At 40.8% G+C, this 27,217-nt stretch overlaps 1 protein-coding gene across 1 annotated transcript; it reads left to right on the top strand.

Annotated features, from left to right (window-relative positions):
- The first annotated feature begins 369 nt into the window (after positions 1-369).
- rbmx2 (RNA binding motif protein X-linked 2) lies at positions 370-21,058 on the top strand. Its single transcript, XM_072595031.1, has 6 exons — positions 370-434; positions 7,747-7,862; positions 12,663-12,714; positions 16,584-16,713; positions 18,625-18,817; positions 19,439-21,058. The coding sequence occupies exons 1-6, from the start codon at positions 430-432 to the stop codon at positions 20,080-20,082; spliced, it is 1,140 nt and encodes a 379-aa protein (XP_072451132.1). The 5' UTR covers positions 370-429; the 3' UTR covers positions 20,083-21,058.
- Positions 21,059-27,217: the final 6,159 nt, after the last annotated feature.

Genomic DNA, 27,217 nt, shown 5'->3' with positions numbered 1-27,217 from the left:
GAAGCTTGTACTTTCAAATAAACCTATTGGATTATAACCTGGCGGGGTGTGATTTTTAACTTTGTTGTCCAGCACCCTCACCTCCACATCAAGAACCTAACATACAGATAACCTCTTCCTCACGTACCAGGATAAAATTCCTCCAAGATTGTAATTATCAATACAAATGATAATTAGCATTATGTATTTTCAATTTCCTCTACATTGGGTTAATAAGATTTTATCATCTGCATTTGCTCAAATAGCTTTATTGCGTATTGTTTTAATAAGTTCTGCATTGAGGACTCCAGCTGTGTCTCAACAGGGTGTGATTGGCATTATGCGCCAGTAGGTGGTGGTGTGTGCGGAGTTCTCCATGGTCTTGTTGTGGTTCTTCTTTCTCCTGCCTCTGTTGTTGTCCAGGAAGAGGAGCTGTTGTGGTGCTGCAAAATGAAGTGAGTAGGAGATTAAATTGATGTAGTTACTACATTAACAAACAGCATCACTAAAGAGAGCAAATTCCCCGTCTGGTATGGCTCTGAGGTGTGATTTACTTCAAGGTGGTAAATGATCAGTGGCAGGATCTTTCTATTTTAAATGTCCACCGTTTCTGAGAAAGAGCCTGTTTTCAGCACAATTCGTTAATTATTGGATTTATTTTTGGTACGATTACTGGCAGTGGTTTGATCGGAATAAAAAGTTACCAAAGGTATATGAGCTGAATTGTTTGTCAACAGAGGTTTGATCATGATATGAATCAGTCGTTGATAAAACTGTGGAAAGATTAATAACTTGGCATGACCATAAATGTGAATAAAACGTTAGTTGTTGCTTTGTCAGCCACTGTGTGGCCTTTGGAACACCCTCTGCCTTGACATCTTTCTTTCAACAATCTCCCAAAAGCCTTTCTGTCTATTTATGTTTCCTGTTACCCTTCCCCTTTCCATCCTCATTATCTTTTCCTTTCGCATGTGAAGCATTTTCATGGAATTTCACAATATGTGAATAGTATTGTAGAAATGTGGATTGTTAAATCACGAGCCAATTGGTCTGGTCAGTAAAACAACACTCGGCATTAATTTAGCGGGGTTTTGGAAGGCTTTAAAGATGAAGTACAGAGCTTGGTAAAAGTGGCAAATAAAGCAAAAGGGATAAATGCAAATCCAGTGGAGAAAACAGTGAGCTTCTTCATGCTTGGTACTTGTGGAAGCGAAGTAAACTAAAACAAAAGCAAGCTCATTTAGGAATTCAAAATAACATCAGAAAATGTTGGAAATAGTTCTGTTTTCACATTTAAAGTGCAAGTGAAATGTGCCATCAACTTTTTGTTCAAGAACGCTTTCATTTTGAAATGAAGATAGTTGTACCCAAATCAACTGGACAACTCTATTATAAATGTTAGTTGTTTAAGTGCATATAGTCTGGGAAATGCCAATCAGCAGTCTGTACTCAACCGAGCAATGTTACAAATACCAGTTTGGCCAAATAGCCACTTTAAATTAATATGTTTAAAATAATTTATTTCTGGAAAAACTCAGCATTTGTAGAGAGAGCTTCAGTTCTGAAAAGGTCACTGGACCCAAACGTTAACTGATTTTTCTCCAAAGATGCTGCCAGCCCTGAGTTTTTCCAGTAATTTCTGTTCTTGTTTCTGATTTCTAACATCTGCAGTTCTTCATTTTAAACAAAAAGCTGGTTGTAGAATCAGAGTGTAATCTATGGAAATTTCCTTCATTAGAATGTGTTTTTCCCTTTCAGTATGTGCAAAAATGCCTTTCATTCATTCATGGAATGTGGGAATCCCTGGCTAGGCCAGCATTTACTGCCAATCACCAAATGCCCTGGAAAAAGTGGTAGTGAGCTGCTTCCTTTGACTGCTGTGCTCCTTCGGGTTTCCTCCACTCCACCCCAGTGCTGATAAGGTGTAAATTCCAGGGCTTTTGACCATTGACAGTGAATCAAGAGTGTGGTGCTGGAAACGCACAGCAGGTCAGGCAGCATCCAAGGAAAGGGCTCTTACCCGAAACATTGATTCTCCTCCTTGGACGCTGCCTGATCTGCTGTACCTTTCCAGCACCACACTCTCTACTCTAATCTCCAGCATCTACAGTCCTCACTTTTGCCACTGGCAATGACTGTTACATTTTTCCAAATCAGGATGGTGTGTGGTTTGAAAGGGAACATCCAGGTGGTGTTCCCATGCGTTTACTGCCCTTGTCCTTCTAGATATTAGAGGTCAGGAATTTGGAAGGTACTGTCTAAGCTTTTTGGCAAGTTGTTGCAAGTGCGTCTTGTAAATGATACACACTGCTACAATTGAACATCAGTGGTAGAAGAAGTGAGTGTTGAAGATGTTAGATGTGGTCCAAATCAAAGAGGCAGTATTTGGACAGAGGCTACCTCAGTGTGAGGAGTTGCAATTGTGCAATCATCAGTGAAGGATCTGACTTCTGACATTTATAATGGAGAAAAGGTTATTGAAGATGGTTGAACCTGGGATGCTACCCTGAGTAACTCCTGTGAATGAGTTGATTGACCCTAACAACCGCAACCACATTCCTTTGTGCGAAACAGCAGGGAGACCCCTAATTCCCATTGACTCCAGTTTTACTGGGGGTCTTTAATGTTGCACACAGTCAAATGCTGCCTTGATATCAAGTGAAGTCACCCTCGATTCCCCTCTGGAGTTCAGCTCTTTTCTCAATGTCTATTGGAGCCCAAACTGAGCATCAATGAACAGATTGTTGTTGAGTAAGTGCTGTTTAAATCACTGATGATGACAGTGCTTTCTATCATTTTGATTGAGGATAAATTGATGGGGTGGAATTAGCTGGGTTGGATCTATCCTTCTTCTGGACAGGATGGAGCTGGGAAATTATACACATAGCTGGATAGATCCCATTGTTGTAGCTGTACTGGAGGAGTTTAGCTAGGGGTGCTGCTAATTCTGGAGCACAAGTCATCAGTAGTACTGCTCAAATGTTGTCCAGACTAATTTCCTTTGCAGTGTCCGGTAACCAGTTGTGTTTTGACATCATGTGGAGTGAATTGAACTGGATGCAGCTGGCACATGTAATGCTGAGGACCTCAGGAGGAAGCCAAGATAGGTCATCCACTCGATATTTCTGACTGAAACTGTAGGCAAATGCTTACCCTTCACACTGATTATTGAGGATGGAGATCCTTGTGGAGCTGCCTCCTCCAGCGAGTTGTTAAATAGTCCACCCCATTCATGACTGGATGTGGGAGACTACAGAGCTTAGATCTCAAGATAGATGCACGTACTTCAGCCTTGTCTTTTCCTGAGTCATTGTCCTACAGTCCAGTTGAACAATTGCTTGATTCTCAATTTCAGTTCCAATATAGAAGAGGCAAGGTCAGGTAAAAGTAACTGCCCTTAACATCCACACAGCATCTGACCAAGTATGGAATTAAGCATCCTTGGAAAACCTGGAGTCAATAGGAATCAGATGGCAATGTTTGCTGGTTACCAATCATACCTGGTTGTTATAAGTCAAACATCACAGACCCAGGGCATTTCTGCAGGAATTCCTGATGGGAGAAATTTACTAATCAATGTGTTCAGAGATGTTATTATATGTCTCTGGAGCAGATGAGACTTGAATTCTTGAAGGTAAACATTTTAATCAACTTGTTCAGGCATGGTATTACACAATTTGGGAGCAGGCAGGACTTCAACCCAGGCCTTCTGGTCCGGTGGCAGGGTCACTTCCACTGCAGCACAGGAGCTCACAAAGATGATAAAGGTCTTTTCTTTCTTCCTTGTTAAATATTTTTAATCAGTCAGTCCAGAGATACCATTATACATCCCTGGAGCAGGTGAACTTGCACCTGGAGCTCCTGGTTCAGAGGTACCACTGCACCACAAAGTGCTAATTACCGAGGTTGGTGCCCTGAGCCCAGCCCCCTTCAACTGCTTCGTCAATAACCTTTGCTCCATCACAAGGTCAGTGGTGGTCATGTGCATTCATCAGTGTTCCAATGTTTAACACCTTTCAGCACACTTCAGATACTGAAGTGTCCATATGCAACAAGATGTCAACAATATCCAGAGATGGACAGATAAATGGTAAATAACATTGACACTACACAAGTATAGGGCAATGACCATCTTTGACAAGAGAGGATCCAACTTTCTCCCCTTGACATTCAATGGAATTCTCTCAATGACTGCCGACTATCACTATCCTGCAGATTACCTTTGGCCAGAAGCTAAAGCAGTTCAGCCAGTAAATACTGTGGCCATAAGAGCGGGCCAGACACTAGGAATTATGCAGAGAATGTGATGGAATACTCTCCAATTGTCTTGTTGAGTGCAGATCAACTACATTCGAAATGCTTGACATCAGACAGTATGAAACAGCAAGCTTGATGAACATCCCATTCATCACTGCCAACATTCACTCCTTTCACCATTGCACAATGGCAACAGTGTCGACCAGCTATAAGAAGCACTACAGTAACTCATCAAGGTTCCTCTGGCAGCACTGTCCAAATCGGTAGCCTCTACCACCCTGAAAGACGAGGTTAGCAAATACATGGGAGCCCTGCCAACTGCAAGTTCCCTTCCAAACCACACAATATCCTGATTTGGAAATGTACTGCCATTGCTTCACAGGATCAAAATCCTGGAAATCCCTTCCTAACAAAACTTAAATATCCCACAACTTTAGGAATGTAGCAGTTTATGAAGGAATCTAGGAATGGACATTAAATGCTGGCCACCCAGCAATATCTCACCCCATGAACAAATAAAAGGAATACATGATTTTTTAAAATCAGACTTTGTAGAAGTTAAATACAACTTGCTTGGCTATTTCAAAGAGCATTCAGAAGTCCATTATATTGCTGAGTTAATGTAGTTTACGGAAGGAGGGTGGCAGATTTTCTTTCCCCAAAGTACATTGGTGAACCAGATAGAGTCATAGAGATATACAGCATGGAAACACACCCTTCGGTCCAACCCGTCCATGCCGACCAGATATCCCAACCCAATCTAGTCCCGCCTGCCAGCACCCAGCCCATATCCCTCCAAACCCTTCCTATTCATATACCCATCCAAATGCCTTTTGAATGTTGCAATTGTACCAGCCTCCACCACTTCCTCTGGCAGCTCATTCCATACACGTACGACCCTCTGTGTGAAAAGGTTGCCCTGTAGGTCTCTTTTATAACTTGCCCCTCTCACCCTAAACTTATGCCCTCTAGTTCTGGACTCCCCCACCCCAGGGAAAAGACTTTGTCTATTTACCCTATCCATGACCCTCATTATTTGGAAAACCTCTATAAGGTCACCCCTCAGCCTCCGACGCTCCAGGGAAAACAGCCCCAGCCTGTTCAGCCTCTCCCTATAACTCAGATCCTCCAACCCTGGCAACATCCTTGTAAATCTTTTCTGAACGCTTTCAAGTTTCACAACATCTTTCTGATAGGAAGGAGACCAGAATTGCATGCAATATTCCAACAGTGGCCTAACCAATGTCCTGTACAGCTGTAACATGACCTCCCAACTCCTGTACTCAGTATTCTGACCAATAAAGGAAAGCATACCAAACGCCACCTTCACTATCCTATCTATCTGCGACTCCACTTTCAAAGAGCTATGAACCTGCACTCCAAGGTCTCTTTGTTCAGCAACACTCCCTAGGACCTTACCATTAAGTGTATAAGTCCTGCTAAGATTTGCTTTCCCAAAATGCAGCATCTCGCATTTATATAAATTAAACTCCATCTGCCATTTCTCAGCCCATTGGCCCATCTGGTCTAGATCCTGTTGTAATCTGCGGTAACCCTCTTCGCTGTCCACTACACCTCCAATTTTGGTGTCATCTGCAAACTTACTAACTGTACCTCTTATGCTAGCATCCAAATCACTTATGTAAATGACAAAAAGTCGAGGACCCAGCACTGATCCTTGTGGCATTCCACTGCTCACAGGCCTCCAGTCTGAAAAACAACCCTCCACCACCATCCTCTGTCTTCTACCTTTGAGCCAGTTCTGTATCCAAATGGCTAGTTCTCCCTGTATTCCATGAGATCTAACCTTGCTAATCAGTCTCCCATGGGGAACCTTGTTGAATGCCTTACTGAAGTCCATATAGATCACATCTACCGCTCCGCACTCATCAATCCTCTTTGTTACTTTTTCAAAAAACTCAATCAAGTTTGTGAGACATGATTTCTCACGCACAAAGCCATGTTGACTATCTCTAATCAGTCCTTGCCTTTCCAAATCCTGTCCCTCAGGATTCCCTTCAACAACTTGTCCACCACGAATGTCAGGCTCACTGGTCTATAGTTCCCCGGCCTGTCTTTGGCACCTCACCTGTGACTAGTGATGATACAGATATCTCAGCAAGAGGCCCAGCAATCACTTGTGTAGCTTCCCACAGAGTTCTAGGGTACACCTGATCAGGTCCTGGGGATTTATGCACCTTTTTGCGTTTCAAGACATCTAGCACTTCCTCCTTTTGTAATATGGAAAATTTTCAAGATGTCACCATCTATTTCCCTACAGTCTATATCTTGCATGTCCTTTTCCACAGTAAATACTGATGGAAAATACTCGTTTAGTATCTCCCCCATTTTCTGCGGCTCCACACAAAGGCCGCCTTGCTGTTCTTTGAAGGGTAAAAACAATGACTGCAGATGCTGAAAACCAAATACTGGATTAGTGGTGCTGGAACAGCACAGCAGTTCAGGCAGCATCCAAGTTACCCTTTTGTCCTTAATGTATTTGTAAAAGCCCTTTGACTGAAGAGATGGAACTGAGATAATAGAGTGATTTCCAAAGTTAGAAATAGGTGGTCTGGTGATGAATATACAAGTAGTTAGCCCAAAATGATCTATCATGTCCTTTGATTCAATTGGTATGATAAAAACTTCTATCATTGGAGATGTTCCATTAAGTAACATTTGCAAACACTAATACCAAGGCAACAACCATTTCCAATAAGGGACAACTACCCCTTGATATTCAGTGGTGATACCATCCACTATTAACAACATCTTGGGGGTTACGATTGGTATTGAATTGGACTTCCCACATAAATATTGAGGCTACAAAAGCAGGTCAGAGGCGAGGGATACCTTAGCAAGTAGCTCACCTCTCAACTCCCCGCAGTCTGTGCACCATCTACAAGGCTCAAGACAGGAGTGCGATGGAATATTCCACACTTGTCTGGATGAGTGCAGTTCCAACAACACTCAAGAAGCTTGAGACCATCCAGGACAAAGCAGGCCACTAGATTGGCACCACATCCACAAGCACTCTCTTCACTATGGTTCAGTAGCAGCAATGTATACTATCTAAGATCCACTGCAGAAATTCTCCAAAGATCGTTAGACAGCACCTTTAAACTCACGATACTTCCAACTGGAAGGACAAGAGCAACAAATACATGGGAACACCATTGCAAGTTCCCCTCCAAGCCACTTGCCATCCTGACTTGGAAACATGTCACTGTTCTATCACTGGGTCAAAACCCTGGAATTCCCTCCCTAACCGCATTCTGGATCTAGCTGCAGCCCATGGACTGCTGTGGTTCAAAAAAACTGCTCACAACTACGTTCTTCAGGGTAGCTAGGGACAGGTAATAATACTGACCTAGCCAGCAAAACCCACATCCCACAAACTAATTTTTGAAAGAAGAGCACTTGGACATGGTAAATTTTTGTTTTTTCAAGCACAATAATCTTGGTACATCTTATAATCAAGTTGTTCTGTTTTTCTACCCCTGCATTTAGTCCACTCACAAAAGTGAAGCTCATCAATGAGCTAAATGCAAGGGAGGCGGATTTGGGAGTTCAAGATAAAGTGTCCTGGCATTCAGAGTACAAGGACAGTGCATGGATCTTTCTGGGTAAGTGAAACCTTTTCCAGATTCCAATTGTCTTTGTTTTAGAGGCTCTTGTAACCTTGTATCCCATAGGATTGCTCATTTAAAATCTAAATGTGATTGGATTTCTTTTATTTGATACCGGTGAACTTCAGGTGTACCAATTTTGTTTTAAATTCCAAAGCTGAGTGGGCAGGACTGAAGCAGATTTCCTATATAAGGAGATTAATAGTAATAGAGTTTCTGTGTGACAGGGGGTTACTTGTTATCTTTCCCTGTGCACTACGATTCTGAACATGTAACTCCGTTTCAGGCACATTTGAGCACACTCTTCATGTAAGGCCACACTCCTGATTTCACTCATGAACCTCCACGCAGACAGTCACCCAAGGGTCGAATTCAACCCAGGTCCCTGGGGCTGTGAGGCAGCAGTGCTACCCACTCAGCCACTGTGCTGCTCCAAATTTCCTCTGTGTTATCTTTAGAGAAAGTGTTAACTTCCTGTAATATGACCAGACCAAATAAACAACTCCAGCTGTGGCCAAACCATTCTACTATATATTTCCATCAATACATCCCTGCTCTTGTATTCAATGCCAGTAAAGGAAAGCACCCATTTGCTTACTTTACCACCTTATCCACTTGTCATTTCACCTTCAGGAACCTGTGGACATGCATTTCAAGGTCCCTCATTCCTTCATTTGTTTGGCATCTCCAAATGAATTACCCCCCACTCCTCGAATTAAATTCCACTTACTACTTTGTGCCCCATCAGTCAAACCATTAATACCTTCCTGCAGTCAACAACCAGCCTCTTCACTGTCAACTACATGGCCAATTTTTCAGTCGTCCGCAAATTTCCCAATGATGCTTCCTATATTTCAAGTCTAAATTATTAATATATACCACAAACAGGAAGAGACCGAAAGCTCAGCTCCACGGAACACTATTGGAAACAGCTTTCCATTCACAAAACCATCCGCCGACCATTACCCTTTGTTTCATGTCACTGAGCCAATTTTGGATCGAGCCTATCACATTCTGCTACATTGCGAGGGCTTTATTTTTTCTTAGTAGTACCATGCAAGACTTTGTTGAATGCCTTACAAAGCACTGCACTGCCCCCATCAATCTTCCTTGTTACCTCTTCAAAAAATCAATTACATTAGTAAGGCAATAATGGCTATCCCTAATCAATCCATGCCTTTCCATGTAACAGCTAATTCTGTTTTTTTCCAATATTGATTCAAGTAAGCTATCCACCACGGAGATCAATTTGACCAGCCTATAATGATTTGGCTTATCCATTGCATCTTTTTTTGGACAATAGCAATATGTTTGCAGACTTCCAATCTTGCAGTGCCTCGCCTGCATCATGAGAAATTTAGGATATGATCATCAGAGCATCCACCACTTCCTCCCCAGTTCCATTAACAGCCTAGAATACAATTCATCCAGACCTGGATAAATATAATTTAGCAATTAGCTTAACTTTAAAGCCTTGGGGGGATTGTAGTTCCTTAAAAATGGTAATTATATGTTCTCTATTAAAATATTTGTTATTAACAAAATGGCTAAAGTTATTTTGGTTACGGAAATGGTTGTACCATTATAAACTTTAATTCACTTCTGCAGTGATCTGGTCCTATCTGTTTCACTTTGCGATATTAGATTACTTACAGTGTGGAAACAGGCCCTTCGGCCCAACAAGTCCACGCCGCCCCGCCAAAGCGCAACCCACCCATGCCCCTACATTTACCCCTTACCTAACACTACGGGCAATTTAGCACGGCCAATTCACCTGACCTGCACATCTTTGGAATGTGGGAGGAAACCGGAGCACCCGGAGGAAACCCACGCAGACACGGGGAGAATGTGCAAACTCCACACAGAGAGTCGCCTGAGGCAGGAATTGAACCCGGGTCTCTGGCGCTGTGAGGCAGCAGTGCTAACCACTGTGCCACCGTGCCGCCCACAAAAGCATTTATTGCTTACTTCTTCTGTACCTCTTTCATTTCTAGTTGGTCAGGTCTCCTCAATTTCTTCTAACTATCCCATTCATTTTTTATAAACTTATATAATATTTCTCATAATTCTAAAACATTTTCTGCTGAATTAATTTGCCATGACAAGCTCTAAATGTCTCTCTGAAATAAACAAGATTCTTTTTGACTTCTCCAACCAAACTTCTTTCTCTGCTGAAAACAACCTACTTCCTTGATCAATTGTAATAATAAAAAGTGCCAAGGCACAAACAGCCTTTCTAATACCCTACAGTCAAAGGCCTTCACTAAATTTACCTGTCAATCAGTTCTGCCCCAAAGCTGGAATCCTTCCATTCTAGTCCTAGATAATGAAAGTTCTTCAACTCTTGTTGAATCTAATGGAATTAGCTGGGTCATGGGTTGATTTCTCCTAGACTACAAAGAACTCCTTTAAGATAATTGAATGGGTGGTGTCTCCTTGTAAAGAATTACTGCTGACAGTGCAACTTCTGTGAAAGGAGAGTTTTTACTGCTGTTCACTGATGTCAAAAAGTGTTCTCAGTTTAACAATTTAGATGCTTAGCAATTAGAAGATGGTTTAAAGATTGAAAATAAAAACTGGATTTAAATATTTACTTCACGAACACTTGCTTTGTTCTGATCCTACACTTGTATATGGCTTTTGTCATCCCATTTAAAAGTATGAGTATTATTAGCCCCATGCTAGTCTATATATTTCATTCCTTGCTGAATCTTGCTGAATCCAACTCTGGTGTGCAGAAGAACATAAGAAATAAGAGTGGGTAATACCATTTGACCCCTCAAATCTACTCCTCCCATTCACTTAGATCAAGGCAGATTTTTTTATTTCAGCTTCACTTTCCTGCTTGATTCCCATATCCCTTAATTCCCTTTTTAAGGATCAAATGCAAATCAAAGTAGCCCTGAATAGAAATTTTAAATAGAATATCAATATTATAAAAAAAGGAGCAGGCAAGGTGAGGATTTATGAACGCTGGCCTGCCCCTATCTCCCTACTAACTGCTGTGCCAGCTAGCCCACTCCTTCCTTATAAAATTCCATGTTCCTTGCCTCTTGGCTGCTCACTGGCATCCTTGTAATACTATCTCTTAGCCAATAATTTGCAATAATCATTAAAATAGAGGCAGGTAGGAGGACTGAGAAAACAAAAGACAATTTGTGAGCTGCCATAGGAGTGTAAGTGGTAATGGGATCTTAACCATTCCTAATGCAGAACAGCACTCCTTTTCGTAAGCATTAGGGCTTTGGTGAGGTTCACAGCCTCGAGTACAATAAAGTGCAAAGAGTGTTTGGTAACATTATGGAACTGATAGAGCTCATTCTTGTTAAGAGTTAATTTTTGAAATCCATGCCATGACCCACATTTTGTAGGTGAAAGGGAGGACTGCAGATGCTGGAGATTAGAGTCAAGCGTGTTGTGCTGGAAAAGCACAGCAGGTCAGGCAGCATCTGAGGAGTAGGAGAATCGATGTTTCGGGCAAAAGCCCTTCATTCCCTGGGGTGGGGGGAGTCCAGAACTAGAGGACATAGGTTTAGGGTGAGAGGGGAAAGGTATAAAAGAGACCTAAGGGGCAACCTTTTCACACAGAGGGTGGTACATGTGTGGAATGAGCTATCGAAGGAAGTGGTGGAGGCTGGTACAATTGCAACATTTAAAAGGCATTTTGATGGGTATATGAATAGGAAGGGTTTGGAGGGATATGGACCAGGTGCTGGCAGGTGGGACTAGATTGGGTTGGGATATCTGGTTGGCATGGACGGGTTGAACCGAAGGGTCTGTTTCCGTACTGTACATCTCTATGACTCTATCATTTCGTAGCTCACTTACTGGGTATTGCTTCAGTTGGGCTGAGTGAAGCACTCTTGGACAAGGGGAAAGTACTGAACATTATGGGTTTTACAAAAATGCTTAAATTATTCTGAAGTGTTTATTGCTTTGAGTGAAAACTACTCATGTATTTAGGAGATGGATATAAGGATTCAAATGCCAATAATAAATCAAAAATAATCATAAAGTTAGATTTTGTATATTGGAACTATAAGACCATAAGACTTAGGAGCAGAATTAAGCCATTCAGCTGGTAGAGTTTGCTCCCCCATTCGATCATTGTTGATATGTTTCTCAACCCCATTCTCCTGCATCCTCCTTGTAACTCCTGATCCTCATACCAATCAAGAACCCAAATACACTCAATGACTTAGCCTCCACAGCTTTCTGCAGCACAGTATTCCACAGATTCACCAACCTCTGGCTGAAGAAATTACTTTGTCTCAGTTCTAAAGGGTCATCCCTTTACTGTAAGAGTGTGCTCTTGGGTCCTAGTCTCTCCCATTGATGGAAACATATTCTCTATGTCGACTCTATCCAGGCCTCTCAGTATTCTATAAGTTTCAATCAGATTTCCCACTCATTCTTCTAAACTCTGAGTACAAACCTTAGAATTGTTTCACGGATACTGTTTCTTATAGTGCTGAACATAATCACTACAAAACCAGTCACTGTGGGCTTCTCTGTTCAATGTCACAGGTGGAAAACATCTGCCAGTTAGATCTAGAGTCATATACATGAGCGAAATGTTTTGAATATCTTCATGTATTAACAGCCTGGACTATGTAATTGATTGGTTAAATAATATAAATTTCTATTGGAAAATGTGTGTGACTAACAACCTGAGATCTTGTACTTATTAAACTGTGTACAGTACTGAATATATAAAATTCTTGGTTATGGTAGTGCCAGCATTAAATGTAAGAGTATGATTTTCCATGTAAGTATGCTCTGTTTTCTTTTTCCTAGGTGGCTTGCCCTATGAATTAACTGAAGGAGACATTATCTGTGTGTTTTCACAGTAAGTTCTATGTTTCCTTGCCAATTTCGCTGATGTTAGATACTATGCTGATTGGAGCTTCTCAAGTATGGCTCCACTTGGGTTCCTCAACTAAGTGACCAGGCTATTAAACCATGGGTGCAGCACCTCTAAATTCAACCAAGTCATTTTTAATATTTACCCCATACGTTCACAGCAGAATCTGTTGGCTCGTGGGGAGTAGAAACTCTTGACCAGTTTCTCTCTCTCTCAGACAAGTAGTATGGAGACCAGTTGTATTAGCTGAGGCCAACTAGTAGTGCACACCACTGGGAATTGAACCTGAAACCTTGACAGTCTGTTATAAGAGCTTACTGGAGGCAAATGGCCTGCTGCGTTTCCAACATCACTTTATACTTCAAAAGTATTTCATTAGCTTTAAAGCATTTGGACCACGAAAGGCCATTTATATTTGCAAGCCTTTTTTCATTTCTCAAAAGCATTTTCATGAACACATGTGCTTGATTTTAGTTTATTATTTCAGGCTGGTTAAAAATATGGCTTTGTGCCAGTAGGTGGCATAATATTACAGCTTTAGCATCATCATGCAGTTTGAGTGCAATGTTGTGACCTGCAGGGCCTTGGAATCTAGGAGAGTACATTAGGGAGTAATACCAGAGTTCACCAAATACTGAGAGAAACTGAGAACATTAGAATAGTGTCAGAAGACACACAAAACTAGGTTGTATTTGCTGTTTATTTGAGCTCACAAGCTTTCAGAGCAGTGCTCTTTCATAATGTAAAGCGCTCTGAAAGCTTGTTATTTCAAATAAACCTGTTGGATTATAACCTGGTGTCATGTGACTTTATCCACTCCAGTCCAACAATGACACCTCTACATCATGAGCATAGAGAGTACTAACTTAATAGGTGGAGCCGGAATAAGGGAGAAATTAAAATATTCTGAATCAGCACTACACGGCATATACATGAGAGTTTAGTAAATAAGGTTGGCAACCTATGCCTGTACCTCACCAATGTGGAATTATGTTGTGGCAATTATGCAGACCCTGTTGAAGGAAGGGCAAGACATAGGAAACTAAGAAAAGGTTGGTGGTCTTGGTTAAGGAGAGCATTGCTGTATTGGAGAGATAGATGTCATAGATGGGTCAAGTACAGAATCAGTTGGTTAGAGCTAAGGAACAAGAAGGTTGCATTGCTTAATATAAACTACAGACCACCAACTTATGGAAAACCTGTAGAGGAACAAATTTACAAGAAAATTACAATGAGGCGCAAGCATTGTAGAATGGTTAGAATGGGGAACCTTAATTACCTAAACATGGACTCGGATAGTGGGAGTGCGAAGAGGGAAAAGTGTTTTTACATTGTGTACAAGGGAATTTTCTACAGCAATAATTGTTAATTCCAACACAAAAGGAAGCAATATTGGACCCGTTTCTTGGGAACAAGGTACTTCCAGTAGATCAAGGGTCAGTGAGGGATCATTTAATGGATAGTACTCAATGTATCAAAAGGTTTAGAATGACAGTGGAAAAGGACAATTGGACCATCAGAGAAAAAATTATTATTAGGCAGAACCTTCGGCGAAGCAAGAACAGAGTTGGGTGATGAAGTCTAAGATTGCCTGGGGAACCTGTAGCTGAACAGTGAGCCACCCTTGGAGGAGATGGATCGGATACTGTTCATATCATTATGTTTTGCTTCGATGGAGGAGAAACTTGTAGAAACAATTATTTGGGAAGGAATTAGTAGCTACATGGACAAATTTGAGTTACTTAGGGAGAATCAATATTTCTTCATGAAAAATCATTTTTAACTAACTTGCTGGAGATCTTTGAAGAGGTAACAGAGAAAGTTGATAAAAGTAATGTTATTGATGAAGAACAAAGAACTGCTAGCAATCTGAAACACAAAAAGAAATTGCTGGAGAAACATAGCAGGTCTGGCAGCATCTGTGGGAGGAAAGCAAGCTGTACGTTTCAAGTCTGGTCACTGATGTGCCATGCAATAGATTTGTTAGAAATGCTCAGTCTCATAGAATAAAAGGGGCAGTAGCAACATAGATGCAAAATTGGATGAATGACAGGAAGCCGAGAGTAATGGTCAATAGATGTTTTTCATGCTGGAGGAAGATTTGTAATAATGTTCCACTGAGGTCAATTCTAGGATCTTGCTTTACTCAATTATGTATGAATGATCTAGATCTTGGAAAGGGGGGATAATTTTAATATTTGCAGATGATACTAAACTAGGAAATATTGTAAACTATGAAGAGGACAATGTAGAACTTCACAGCAGCATTGACAATATTTTGGGATGGCTGGAAAGGTCATACGTGAGGTACCAGGTGAAGAAATGAGAGTGATGCATTTTGTTGGAAAGAACATGTAGAGCAGTATAAACTAAGGTTTTCTACTTTTAAGGATGTGGAAGAGCAGAAAGACCTAGATGAAATATGCGTGAGTCATTAACGGTAACAGGACAAAAACAGCAGTTAATAAAGCAGACAGTCTCCTAGGTCTTTATTAAAAGGGGCATAGAGTACAAGAACAGGATTGTTATACTGAACTTGGATATGACTCTAGGCAGATATCAACTGGATTATTTTGTATAGTCTGGGCTCTATGTTTCAAAAAGTATGGAAATGCATTAAAAAGAGTGCAGAAGAGGTTTGTGAGAATCGCCCCCGTGCTGAGAGATTTAGGTTATCAATGTGTAGGGTTATAGGAAGAGGGTGGGAGAATGTCACTAAGTCGTGACGCTCATTGAGAGATGTGGTGCAGACACAATGAGCTGAACAGTCTCCTGCACAGTAACATTTCTGTGATTTGGTAATATAATGCATTTAATGTTCTAAATCCTCTCAAGGTGCTTCATGGAGAGAGAAGACATCAAGCAGGAGTAGAAAAGGTAGGAGCAGTGACCGAATGCATGGTCAGAAAATTTGAGATGGGACAAAAGGAGTAAGACAAAGAGACTCAGGGAGGAGGATCTGGAAAAAGACCAAGATAGCTGACCTATCTGGAAAGAAACAAAACGAGAGGGGCTGGATTGTACAGAATGTTGCTGAGTCAGAATGTTAGATGTGGAGGATGTTGGGTAGATGTCAATAATCTGTGGAGAAATTTGTAACCAAAGATAAGAATTTAAGTGCAGAAAGGAAGTGGAGATTTTCAGGAACATAGTGATCAGTCTGCAGAGTTTAGTATCTAAGTTAGAATGAAATGGAATTAATGGAGGATGAAGCAGAGATGTATTTAATTGATGTCACTTCCAGCAAGAATGTGTAGACATAGCATCTGGAAACAGAGAGCTTGAGTTACAGCTCTCTTCCCAGTTTTCCTGTACTTTCTGCACAAGAAAATCTTGCCTAAGAACTTTTGAGCAGAACTTTAAAGGGTGATCCATTTCAACAGGGAATAGACATGAGGAAAGGAGAGGGAGAGACACAATGGACATTTGACAATAACAGTCATACAGCTGATATGGATGGTTTAGGGAGATAAGATGAGTGAAAGTACATTGGGGTGAGGTGGCCTCTGAACAGAAGGAACCATCAACTGTGAATCAATGTTCCATCAAGCCAAGCATTAGCCAATTCTTCCCAGGTGAGATACTCATTAGAGAATGCCATGCTGGTGAGAGTGGACATGTAAGGGAATATGTCAAAGCAGGTGACCAGAGATATTCAAGACTGGAGATTAATGGGGAAAAAGGTAAAAGAGGCTGATTCCTTGCGAGAAAGCTGAGCTGCTGTTTTACTAAACAGGAGAAGAAATATTTACAGATGAGATTGTAGTGGAGGATCTGGTTAGTAGCAACCTCTGATAAAAGTACCATAAGAGAGATGGCTTAAACGCAGTAAACCATTAACCTTAATTTGATAGGTATGGCGAGATTGTTAACATCAATTTAGTTCGAGATAAGAAGACTGGAAAATCAAAAGGCTTCTGCTTTATCTGCTATGAGGATCAGAGGAGCACCATTTTGGCTGTGGACAACTTTAATGGAATCAAGGTGGGTATGAAAGTAGACAATGGAATCATAGAAAGATGAACAGTAGGAGTTGTCTCGTCTCTTCCAGGTGACCCATTTGCAAAAGCTGATGATATGTTTGCTTTTTTGACTGTTGGTAAGTTGGCCTGTAAATTGAAGTAAATGACAAGACCAAAGTATAACGGATTAAAGTATCCATATATAAAATGAAGACCACCTTGTGAGCAGAATGTTAATTATAAAATAATTACGTTTAGACATACATAAAATCCAAATGAGCTTTTGCATTTATCACATTAATTTAGTGCTTTGCCTAATTTAGTGAATATATGTCTGCTTTTCTTGTAACACTATATCAAAGAAAATAAGAATGTGTAAGGTGCTACCAAATACCCCGTTCCTCCTAGTTCCTGCAATTGATCATGTAGTTCTACCTGATAAATTCTTCCCTTCACCTCCCCACTTTTAGATGAATTTTCCTCATAATTCTAGAGGCAATTGACTCAGTCTGGCTTGTTCAGAGGTCAGTGGCATGTTCAAGAAGCTTTTTCCAAGTGGCCATTGTATCTGTGATCCTTGGTACGTAAAATAGAGGTTGACCTTTATCTTCATACACAAGTCCTTCCAATGGCTGTCCTCTGGATACCTGAGTGAGCCCTGGCTGAGACCAATTATAGCTCCTCTGTTGCCACTCCAATCAGCTAACTCATGGTGTTATGATCAAGTGGATCAAACTTGGCACCTTTTTGTTGATTGAATGCATAAAGAATCTGGATTCAAATATCCACTAGAATTTGTGGCTTCTGAATTACTGCTTTTTTGGTTTGTACATATAGTGTGTTTTGAAATGGATTGGCAATGCCACCATGGGACAATACCTGTTTATAATCTATCGATTTTGCAGTCCCATTACAAGACTTTTTAAAATGAAATTGAAATCAGTTCACCAATACATTGACATCTATTTTTAAAAAAGTGTCACATGTCAGCATTCATCCAGGGAGAAAGTTGTTTTTATTAGTTTTTAAACATATTAAGAGTTTCCTATCCTTTGTAATTAAGGAGGTAACAACTGCTCATTTCTTCTGTTACTGTTTAAATAATCAACTTCAATTTATACGTAAACATTCCAGTATGGCAACCTAGAAATCACCATACTTTGAGACCAGATACACAAAAGGTTTGGGATGCAGTAGGCAATATACCTCTATTTTTCTGCCTTCAGCATTCTCCTTCATCAGACACCATGTTCTATTTTGTTGATAGTATTATGAGCACATTTCTTTGAACTTCCTTTTTCATGTAACTCCATCTACTGCATCTACCATGCTCTTTAATCTCTTGCTGTTGGAGTGGAGATTCATTGCAAGGCTATTGTGTAGAATTTTCCTTTCAGATTGTCACATTGAAATATGATTAAAGCTGATGTCATGTGTTATATAACATTTTGCATGGTGTCTTCAACATCTTGAACTTTCCTGTGATTCATGTCACATACTGTGGCTGTGTATTTCAGTGAAGTTTTGTAAACTTGGATTGAAAGAATATCTTTTTGCTATATCCCATTATTATGTGGTGGTTAAAGAATTTAATAAAGTTCTTGCTGTTTTATTACTATTTCAACTTTTATAATCCATCACATGATTGTGTTAGTATGAATAAGAGTATTTTTTTCTGTGTTCAAATCTGCTGGTATTCTAGGTACACAAGGGGTGATGTTCTAGTTCAGCCAACCATGTGGAATGACCATTCTTAGTTGTGAAAGAATGGGCTAGAATAAATGGAAACAACTTTTTTCCAGTACTTAAGTAAACAAAAAGCCATAGGCACTTGAAGGATTTTGGGAATGTGGTCGGTAAGTAATCATGACGAGAACTCTCTACTATATGGACTAGTTTGTTTATGTAACTTGTGTCTATCTCCTGCATTTAGATTAAGGGAAGGACCATCCGTGTTGACCATGTAGCCAATTACCGTCTTCCAAATGATGGAGATGATGTTGATGCTGTGACTAAAAAACTGAGAGAGGAAGGCTGTGCACCTAAAGCACCTCCATCAGCACCAGATTCCTCAGAGTCCTCTGAAGAGGATGTTAGCTCAGTGCCAGCTAAGAAACTGAAGAAAGGTATATGAAGTGAAATGCATGGGTCAGCTTAAGGGATGGGATATTGTCAGAATTTTGGGTTTGAGCATATTAGATGATAGATGTTTGGATTACTAATTTACAGAAACACTGTCACTGGTGTACCGGTTTTATTATGTGGAATTGTTGTAACTGCAGTCTGATATTTGAAGAATGTCAGTAGAGTTATAACACTTCGAGAGTGGATTGATTTTGGAATTAGTAGCTCAACTTTTCACCACTAGATTGTGTCAAAATCCAGTCTAAACATGGGATGAAAATCCTGTGGTAGCACACACTAAGAGACCTGCATCAAATATATTTGGCCAGTCTCAGTCAAAATCCAAGCCTAATAGAGCACTGCACAAAAGAATGCTAATTCAGCGTAAACTAGCAACCTCAGCAAGAAAGGTTTCAAAAATGATCAGCATGAGAAATGAAATGTGTATGTTTGGTGGACTGCTGAGGTTGGCGCACATTGTACATTTTCTATGTGTTATCCCCTATCTGAGAGTCCTTCATACTAATTTAGAGAGGTGCTTAGAACGGAGTAAGTCTATCCCTTGAAATTTAGATTATCCCTTTTGGTGAGCCACAATTCACAAAATGTTATTTATTCTCCAGAAAAGAAAAAGAAAAAGAAAAAGGAAAAAAAGGAGAAAAAAGTCAAGGTAAAGAAAGAAGCTGCCTCCAAACAGTTCTTCAAGAGCTCTGGCCGAAACCAATCACCTCCACCCCCTGTAAGAATCAAGAGAGAAAGAGAGGATGTGGAGTATGAGAAATATGCCAAAATGAACCATGACATTCATTGGGATGGCAGTGTGGACCGCAGGAATGAAGAAAGAGGAAAAGGAGATGCAAGGAAACACACAGATGGAGCTGATGAAATGAGAACCAGAGAGAAACACAGAGAAAGGAGCCGACCTAGAAACTCCGAGAGAGAAGAAAAGCGAAACGATGATCAAAATGGTAGAGGATCTGGCAATGAAAGGTCAGAGAGAGACATAAGGCACACACATGGTGATGGGAGAGAGTTGAGATATGATGAGGAAAGGCACAGTGGACAAGAGAAAATGCGAAAAGAAGACAGGATTGACAGTAAGAATGATGATCGTGATAAGTACAAGAAATACAATCGCAGTAAGAGAGAAGAGCGGGATTCACGTTGTGACAGCATGAAGCATAAAGAGTGGAGATTTGAACATGACAAAGTCAACCTTAACAAGGGAAGATACAATTACAGAGACAGTGACCATAAAAGAAACTGAGCAGTTGGACGTTTTCTACAGTTAAACCCAATACACCTCCCCATCTGAAATCTATGGACAAAATAAAGTCCCAGCAGTTAATTACCGAAATAAATATTCTGAAATTTGCTACTTTGCTGCGGCTTTTTCTCCAACTATTTCTTTGTATATTTGGACTATTTTTGCAATGGAGAGTATTAAACAACTTGTAATGCGTGGTTTAGCCACTGGTGATTTTTAAAAATAAATTTTCAATATGCTTATTTTGTGCTTATTTTGAAGATGTCAAATGAAACAGGGTTTTGTTCTTATTGCATATAGCTTGCTGTTCTTCGTGCAAAAGATTCATCTTTGAGTGGTGACAGCCTTTTAAATTGTGGCAGGACATCCAGCCAATCCCACGCCTGTTCTTGCTCCATGTCCTCAAACAGACACTTTCCAGCAGGAGGCACAGGATAACAAGTGGCAGTGGGAATACTAGCTGGTTTTCTTTTAGCATTTTTCCCTGCCTTACATGCAGGAGATAATGAAGCAATTGTAGTTTTGCAACAGTCAAATCAACAAAGACCTTGGTATTGAAACTGTTCCCTGGTCGACATGGCTTTGATCCCCACTAGCTGTGAATTTATCTGTCTAGCTTTGTATATTTCTAATGTTATTTTAAGGTGACATTCCTGATATTCAGAATTATCAATTTAAATAGAAACTTTTTCCATGTTTTATTTTAAGTGGGGATATCACGGCTTACCTCAAAGGTTCCTTAGTTGTGCAGCACATTTTTAAACAGAGAATGAAAGGAATGAGTGGATAATATTAGACCTGACAGTGCAAGACTGTCAATTAATTGTTACTGATTCCCTGGAATTCTCTTTCAGTTGTCATTATCGATCTGTTTCGGGGAAACTCCAGGGTGTAGAAAGTTTAGAACATCAGAAGCGATAGATTGGCCTATGAACTTACTGTAAGAAGAGCATTATTAAATAAATTAAATTTACAAGCTACTCTGAGCAGTGGATTGTTTGTCAAAAGATGCTGCCGACTGCACTCATGAATTTAACTTAAATTACATTTTCAGAATTGTTCATTATTCTTTTCCTTCTCCAGTAGGATTCACTACCTCTGCCTGTTACACTGATGCACAGGTCATGTGCTTGCCTTCCCAAGCTGAAGAGGGGTTTCTTTGTTGAATAAAGAGTGGTGCAGTAATGGTGTGTGAAATAACCCCACAGAGGCCAGTATCCTGTCACCACGTCACCTTTTATTTACACATGGAGAACCCTTGACACTGATCCAGCTTCCTCAGAATGAATAGGATGTCTGACACTCTTGTTCTTATCTGTCAGATAGGGCTCCCTGATTGAATCAGATTAACTGCCCCAATCAGGGAACTAATAATCTATGAGGTTGACCTGGCTGACCTCACTACCATCACCCACAGTGTGGATCTCTTGTTTAAATGCTGCACAACACTTAATTTGAAAGTATATTGTTTAAGATGTATCTGTTTAAGCTGAAGTTCCACTGGATAGCTGCTGATCTGCAACTTTGAGCAAGTTTTCTTTTTTATGAACCTATTACTTTAATTAAAAAGCCCTGATGCTCAAGTTGGAAAGCAGTGTGTTCTCTCTGTCTTCTAACAGGAAGTAAAAACGTTGTTTGATTTGAGATTCCAGAAATTGTCAAGTTGTAGGCACGTAAGCTTTCACTGTCCATGACTGTCACTAACCTCATCTCATCTAGGATTTCCACCTCCTCCCAACAGCATTCCAAACCCTGTAGAGGTCCATTGTTTCTGTAGGTTCCTGCCCCACAGAATTTATTTATTCCTACTTTGACATCATCTTTTGTCCCCTTGTCCAGTCCCATTTACAGCCATGATCCTTCTGCCATGTTGTAGTAGTTTGAGTATTTCCACTTTGCAGCATAAGCTGCCCCCCCCCCCCCCCCCCCCCCCCCTCACCATGAATGTGCAAACCCTCTACACACCCATGACCTATTAGGAAGGTCTCAGGGATGTCCAGTCCTTCCTTGAAAGAAGATCTAAAGCATCCCCATCAACCAAGACACTGTTCCACCTGACCAAGATTGCCCACACTTTGAGCTACTCCTTTAACTGATCACACTTTCTTCAGATCAAAGATGTGGTTAGGGATATCTGTTTCAGCACGGGTTATGTCTGTCTATTTGTGGGATATGTGGAACATTCCTTATTCCGATCCTACTTGGGTCCCTCCTCACCACTCTCACTGACATCATTGGTGCTGCTTCCTTCTCATATGAAATTAGAAAAAAATCAATTTCTCTATCAATTTCTATGCTTCCCACACTTTTTCACCTGGCTCATTTCTGACTCCTCCTTCCCCTTAGTCAACATCTCTGTTCCCATTTCTGGGGCTAGGCTATTACAAACCCACCGACTTCCACAATTACCTGAACTGTACATCCTCACACCCTGCTTCCACAGTTACCTGGACTGTACATCCTCACACCCTGCTTCCTTTAACAACTCCATTCCATTTCCCCAATTTTTCTGCCTCCATTCTGCATGCGTTCTAATGATATCACTCTATGCAAAGGGGCCTCAGAAATGTCCAGCTGACAAGGGCAGCATTTATTGCCCATTATTAAATGCCCTTCAGAAGGTGGTGGTGTGCTATCCTCTTAAACAATGGAAATTCTTGAGGGAATGCTTTGGTTGGGATAAAGAGTATTTGGATTTGAAACACTAACTCTCCCTTCTTCCCAGAGATGCTGCCACAGCTGCTGAGTTTCTCCGGAAATTTGGTTTTTTTTCGTTTCATGATCTCGCATCCACAGTTTTGTTTCATGTTTTTAATCTCAGCTTTTGTGTTATCAGGGACAACTGTGTGACATCTCCCGTGCCAAATAGCACTCATTGAATATAAAGTGTCTATCCTTTACATGAGGAATTGTCCTAATCCTAGGCCCCTGCCCCCTTTCCATGTCACATTATTCCAATTTCCTTAAATTGCCTGCCTAACATATTTTTAAATGCTAACACAACCTCTGATTCAATTATTTACTTTAGTAGTGCATTCGTCAGTTTTGTAGCCCTTTGATCAGAAATATTGGGACACATTTCCAAGGAATGGCAATTAGATTGCCACATGTTGCTCCTACGTTAAGGAAGAGCTCTGTGTTTTTGACAGGAGATTCTGATCAGGGCTTCTTCAGGCATGTAGAGGGCCATTGTGTGCAGAATAGTCAGAGAAAGTTAAATCATGCCTCCTTTTCACAGCAGTTCATTTGCTGTATTCTGTAACTTAAAGGTCAAGCACAGGCACTTTGACACAATGTACGAAAAGGTAAATACATAGGATAAGTATACATTCAGGGCACTAGGGTGTAATGTAGGAAAGGAGTCACATAAGTGTGGAGTGTTTTGGGTGGATTGTTATACTTTTCATCAATCTCCTGACTTCTATTTTTATCTATTAATTTTACCACTGTCTTAAGGATAACAGCTTGAAGTTTTTGCTCAACCATTCTGGTTTTCACAAAACATTTTGTCCAATGTTGGTGTAACCAGGTAAAATATCACAAGTTTAACTACAATTTGCCTTCAGCATAACTTGATTTTCTACAGTCTTTTGTACTAGTTTTTAAAACACGGTGCTAGAAGCAGGCCTTAATTCTCAACCATACGTTGATTGCATCCCAAGAAGAACTGTTAGGAGATTTCACTAATTCTGCTCATTTGCAGAATTTAAGGGAGGCTTTAAAAATTAAATTGGTTCTCCTGGTTGCAAAATCATTTAAGAAAGATATGTTTTAACGGCTTTTAAATGAGACAATTATTTTAATTTACTAAGAAACTAGAATGACTATACTCTAAATATACTGTTGTTTAAATCATACTTCTTTCAGTTTCCACTGACCAATAAATTTAGGAAATTTCTTTAAAAAGTCAGATTTTAAAGAAAGTACATTTTGAAATATTGCCCAATTGTACTGGTTTATGAAAAAAATTACAGTGGATTATGATGGCATTCATTCATCTTGTGAGACCATGGATCTGTACCTGGGAAGTCATGCTTCAATCTTTGTTGGTAGAGCAGCATCTGTTGTGGCTGTTGAGGCCCACACAGGAGTGCCTGTCTCGGCTGCAGCAACTGCACTTGAAGGCGCTGTCCTCCGGTGTTGTCTTGGTGCTGTTTTGTCAACGGATTCACTTTTCTTCAGCAGCAAACCTCAGCTCTTTTTAGATGTCTGCCTAATTCCAGCCTCCAACAAGGGCAATTGTTTGCAATGTCCTCTCACCTCTCAACATTCATGTTCAGTGACTTCATGTCTCTCTTGCAGACATCTTTGAAATGAAGATGGGGCCGCCCTTGTGCTCTCTTGCCAGAGGCCAGTTCCCTGTATAGCAGGTCTTTCGGCACCCTCCTATCTGACCTGTAGTGTACGTGGCCCAGCCAGTGGAGACGGTGTTTGAAGCAGGGTGAAGAGGTTGGGTATCTGGGCGCGGGCCAGGACCTCATTGGTGACTCAGTCAGTCCACTTTATGTCCAGGATGCGTCTCAGGCTGCGAAGTGGAAAGCGTCAATTTTGTTTGGAGTAGAGGCTCCAGATGTTGCTGCCATGTAGCAGCGTGCTGAGGATGCAGGCCCTGTGGACTGTGACCTTGGTGTGTGTTGTTAGCTTTCTATTCTCCCAGACTCTCTTTGTCAGCCTGGCGAATGTTGACGCTGCAGGTCTGATCCGTCTGTTGATCTTGGAGTCTAGGGAGAGACTGTCCATGATGGTGGAACCAAAATATGTAAACTTGTGGACTACCTCCAGCTTGTAGTTGTTGATGGTAATGACAAGGGTGTGCTCAATGCCTTGACCCAACATGTTGGTCTTCAGGCTGATGGTCAAGCTGAAGTCCTGGTAGGTTCTTGAAAGCTGTCCATGAGGCATTGCATTTGCTCTTCTGAGTGTGTTCCAGTACCACATAGTCTGAAAACAACATGTCCCCGATGACTACTTCATGAACCTTGGTTTTCACCCTCAACTAGTACAGACTGAAGAGTTTCCCGTCTGATTTGGTGTGGAGGTAGACACCATCAGTTGACGTTCCAAAGGTGTGCTTCAGCATAACTGTGAAGAAGATGCCGAACAGGGTCGGGGCAAGCACACAGCCCTGCTTCACACCACTGCGAATGTTGAAGGCCTCCAAAGAAGAGCCGTCAAACTGAATGACACCCTTCGCGTCTGTGTGGAATGACTGAGCTATCCTGAGAAGCCTTGGGGGACAACCAATCCTGGCAAGGATTTTGAACAGGCTGTCTTTGCTCACAAGGTTGAAGGTCTTCATGAGGTCAGTGGAGGCAATGTAGAGTGGTTGTCTTTACTCTCTGCATTTCTCTTGTAGCTGTCGAAGGGAGAAGTTCATGTCGAATGTGGAGCATTCTGACTTGAAACCGCACTGAGATACAGGATATACCCTCTCAGCGATTTTCTGCAGTCTGTTCAGGACCACGCAGGCAAAGACCTTCCCAATGCTGCTCAACAAAGAGATTCCCCTGTTGTCCTTACAGTCCCCTTTGTTCTTATATAGGGTGAAAATGTTGCAGTCTCTCATGTCTTATGGCACTGCTTCCTCTTTCCAGCAGTGGACACTAAATGAAAATTTCAGGAAGGTGAAGCACTTTATAAAACTAGGCAATTTGTGAGATTTTGCCCCAAATTACTTAAAATTAATATGGCATGGTGTTTCACATTTCTTAACTGACATTTTACAACCGAGGTAGGAGTTCATTGTTTTCTAGCAACTTTCCTCCACAGATCACAACAACTTGAAATTTAAACAGGTTACTATAAGGCCAATTATATAGCACTCAGACTGTCAGGCTCAGTATTAAGAATAAGTCAGCCAGGTTTATTAAGTCAACAACAAATAAATAGCTGAACACCAAAAAGAAACTTAAATAATCATGTAAAGGTTATTGACTAACAATTTGGATGAAATAAATATATACATCCACTCTTTTAAGAAACTAACACAAACAGAAATATGAGAACAAAACAAACTGCAGGGTGTTAACTTTAAAATATTTTCACCAAGTAATCATTAAACCTGTGGAAGAAAGATATGCCGTCTTATCGTAAATGGTGATCTGACTCTGATGGTATTCAGCTATTGGCATTGGAGTGTCTTCATGAACCTGTTGTAATTGGCTGAATTTCCTTCGCTTCAGGTGGTTGAGTAGATTACAAGAAAATTCTCTCCCTGCGAGCTAAAGATGACCTTCAATGGATTTTCAGCTCAGTTCTGTTGGGAATAGTAACAGAGAGAGAGCATTGAGCTGTTGGTCTTCAGGCAGATCAATTTTTTCACTCAATTCAAAAATGTAATAGTCTTATCCTGCTCTGAAACTGGGCCATGAGCCCTCTTTTTGCAAAGGCTGTATGTCTCAAATGAGCTCCTTGCAAGTGCAACATCGATGCTGTTGTAGCCAATGAATCTTTAGCCAAGTATTCTGTGTCTATGGATTCAAAATATATATTTATGAGTCCATATAATTTTTTTTTTAATTTGGATCAAAATTTTATAACATTCAAAGCACTCAATGCAGGTCCACAGATTTTGAAAGACCAGTATTTCACTTAAATGGCAGCTGCTTAATTTTCATAAGAAGATAAGAAATGGATGTTGAAGAAGACCATAAAGCCTATGGAGCTGAAAATGTGTTGCTGGAAAAGCGCAGCAGGTCAGGCAGCATCCAAGGAGCAGGAGAATCGACGTTTCGGGCATAAGCCCTTCTTCAGGAATGAGGAAAGTGTGTCCAGCAGGCTAAGATAAAAGGTAGGGAGGAGGGACTTGGGGGAGGGGCGTTGGATGCTGTCTGACCTGCTGCGCTTTTCCAGCAACACATTTTCAGCTCTGATCTCCAGCATCTGCAGTCCTCACTTTCTCCATAAAGCCTATGGAGCCTGCTTTGGCGTTCAGTTTGATCAGCATCTGCTCTCCATATTCCTTGCTTCCCTGAGAGACCAGAAATCTGTCTAATTCAGCACTAAATATATTGAATTCACAACCCTTGTTATAGTACCCCAAAGATCCACAGTCATTTCACTGAAGTGGTCACTCCTCATCTGCATCTGAAATAATCAGACCCTTAACCTCATTATGTTTGCTTGTTCTAGGTTC

Source organism: Chiloscyllium punctatum, chromosome 25 (assembly GCF_047496795.1).
Source record: "Chiloscyllium punctatum isolate Juve2018m chromosome 25, sChiPun1.3, whole genome shotgun sequence".
NCBI lineage: Eukaryota > Metazoa > Chordata > Chondrichthyes > Orectolobiformes > Hemiscylliidae > Chiloscyllium > Chiloscyllium punctatum.
Note: the sequence above shows the minus strand (reverse complement) of the source record. Positions and strands in the feature narration are given on the sequence as shown.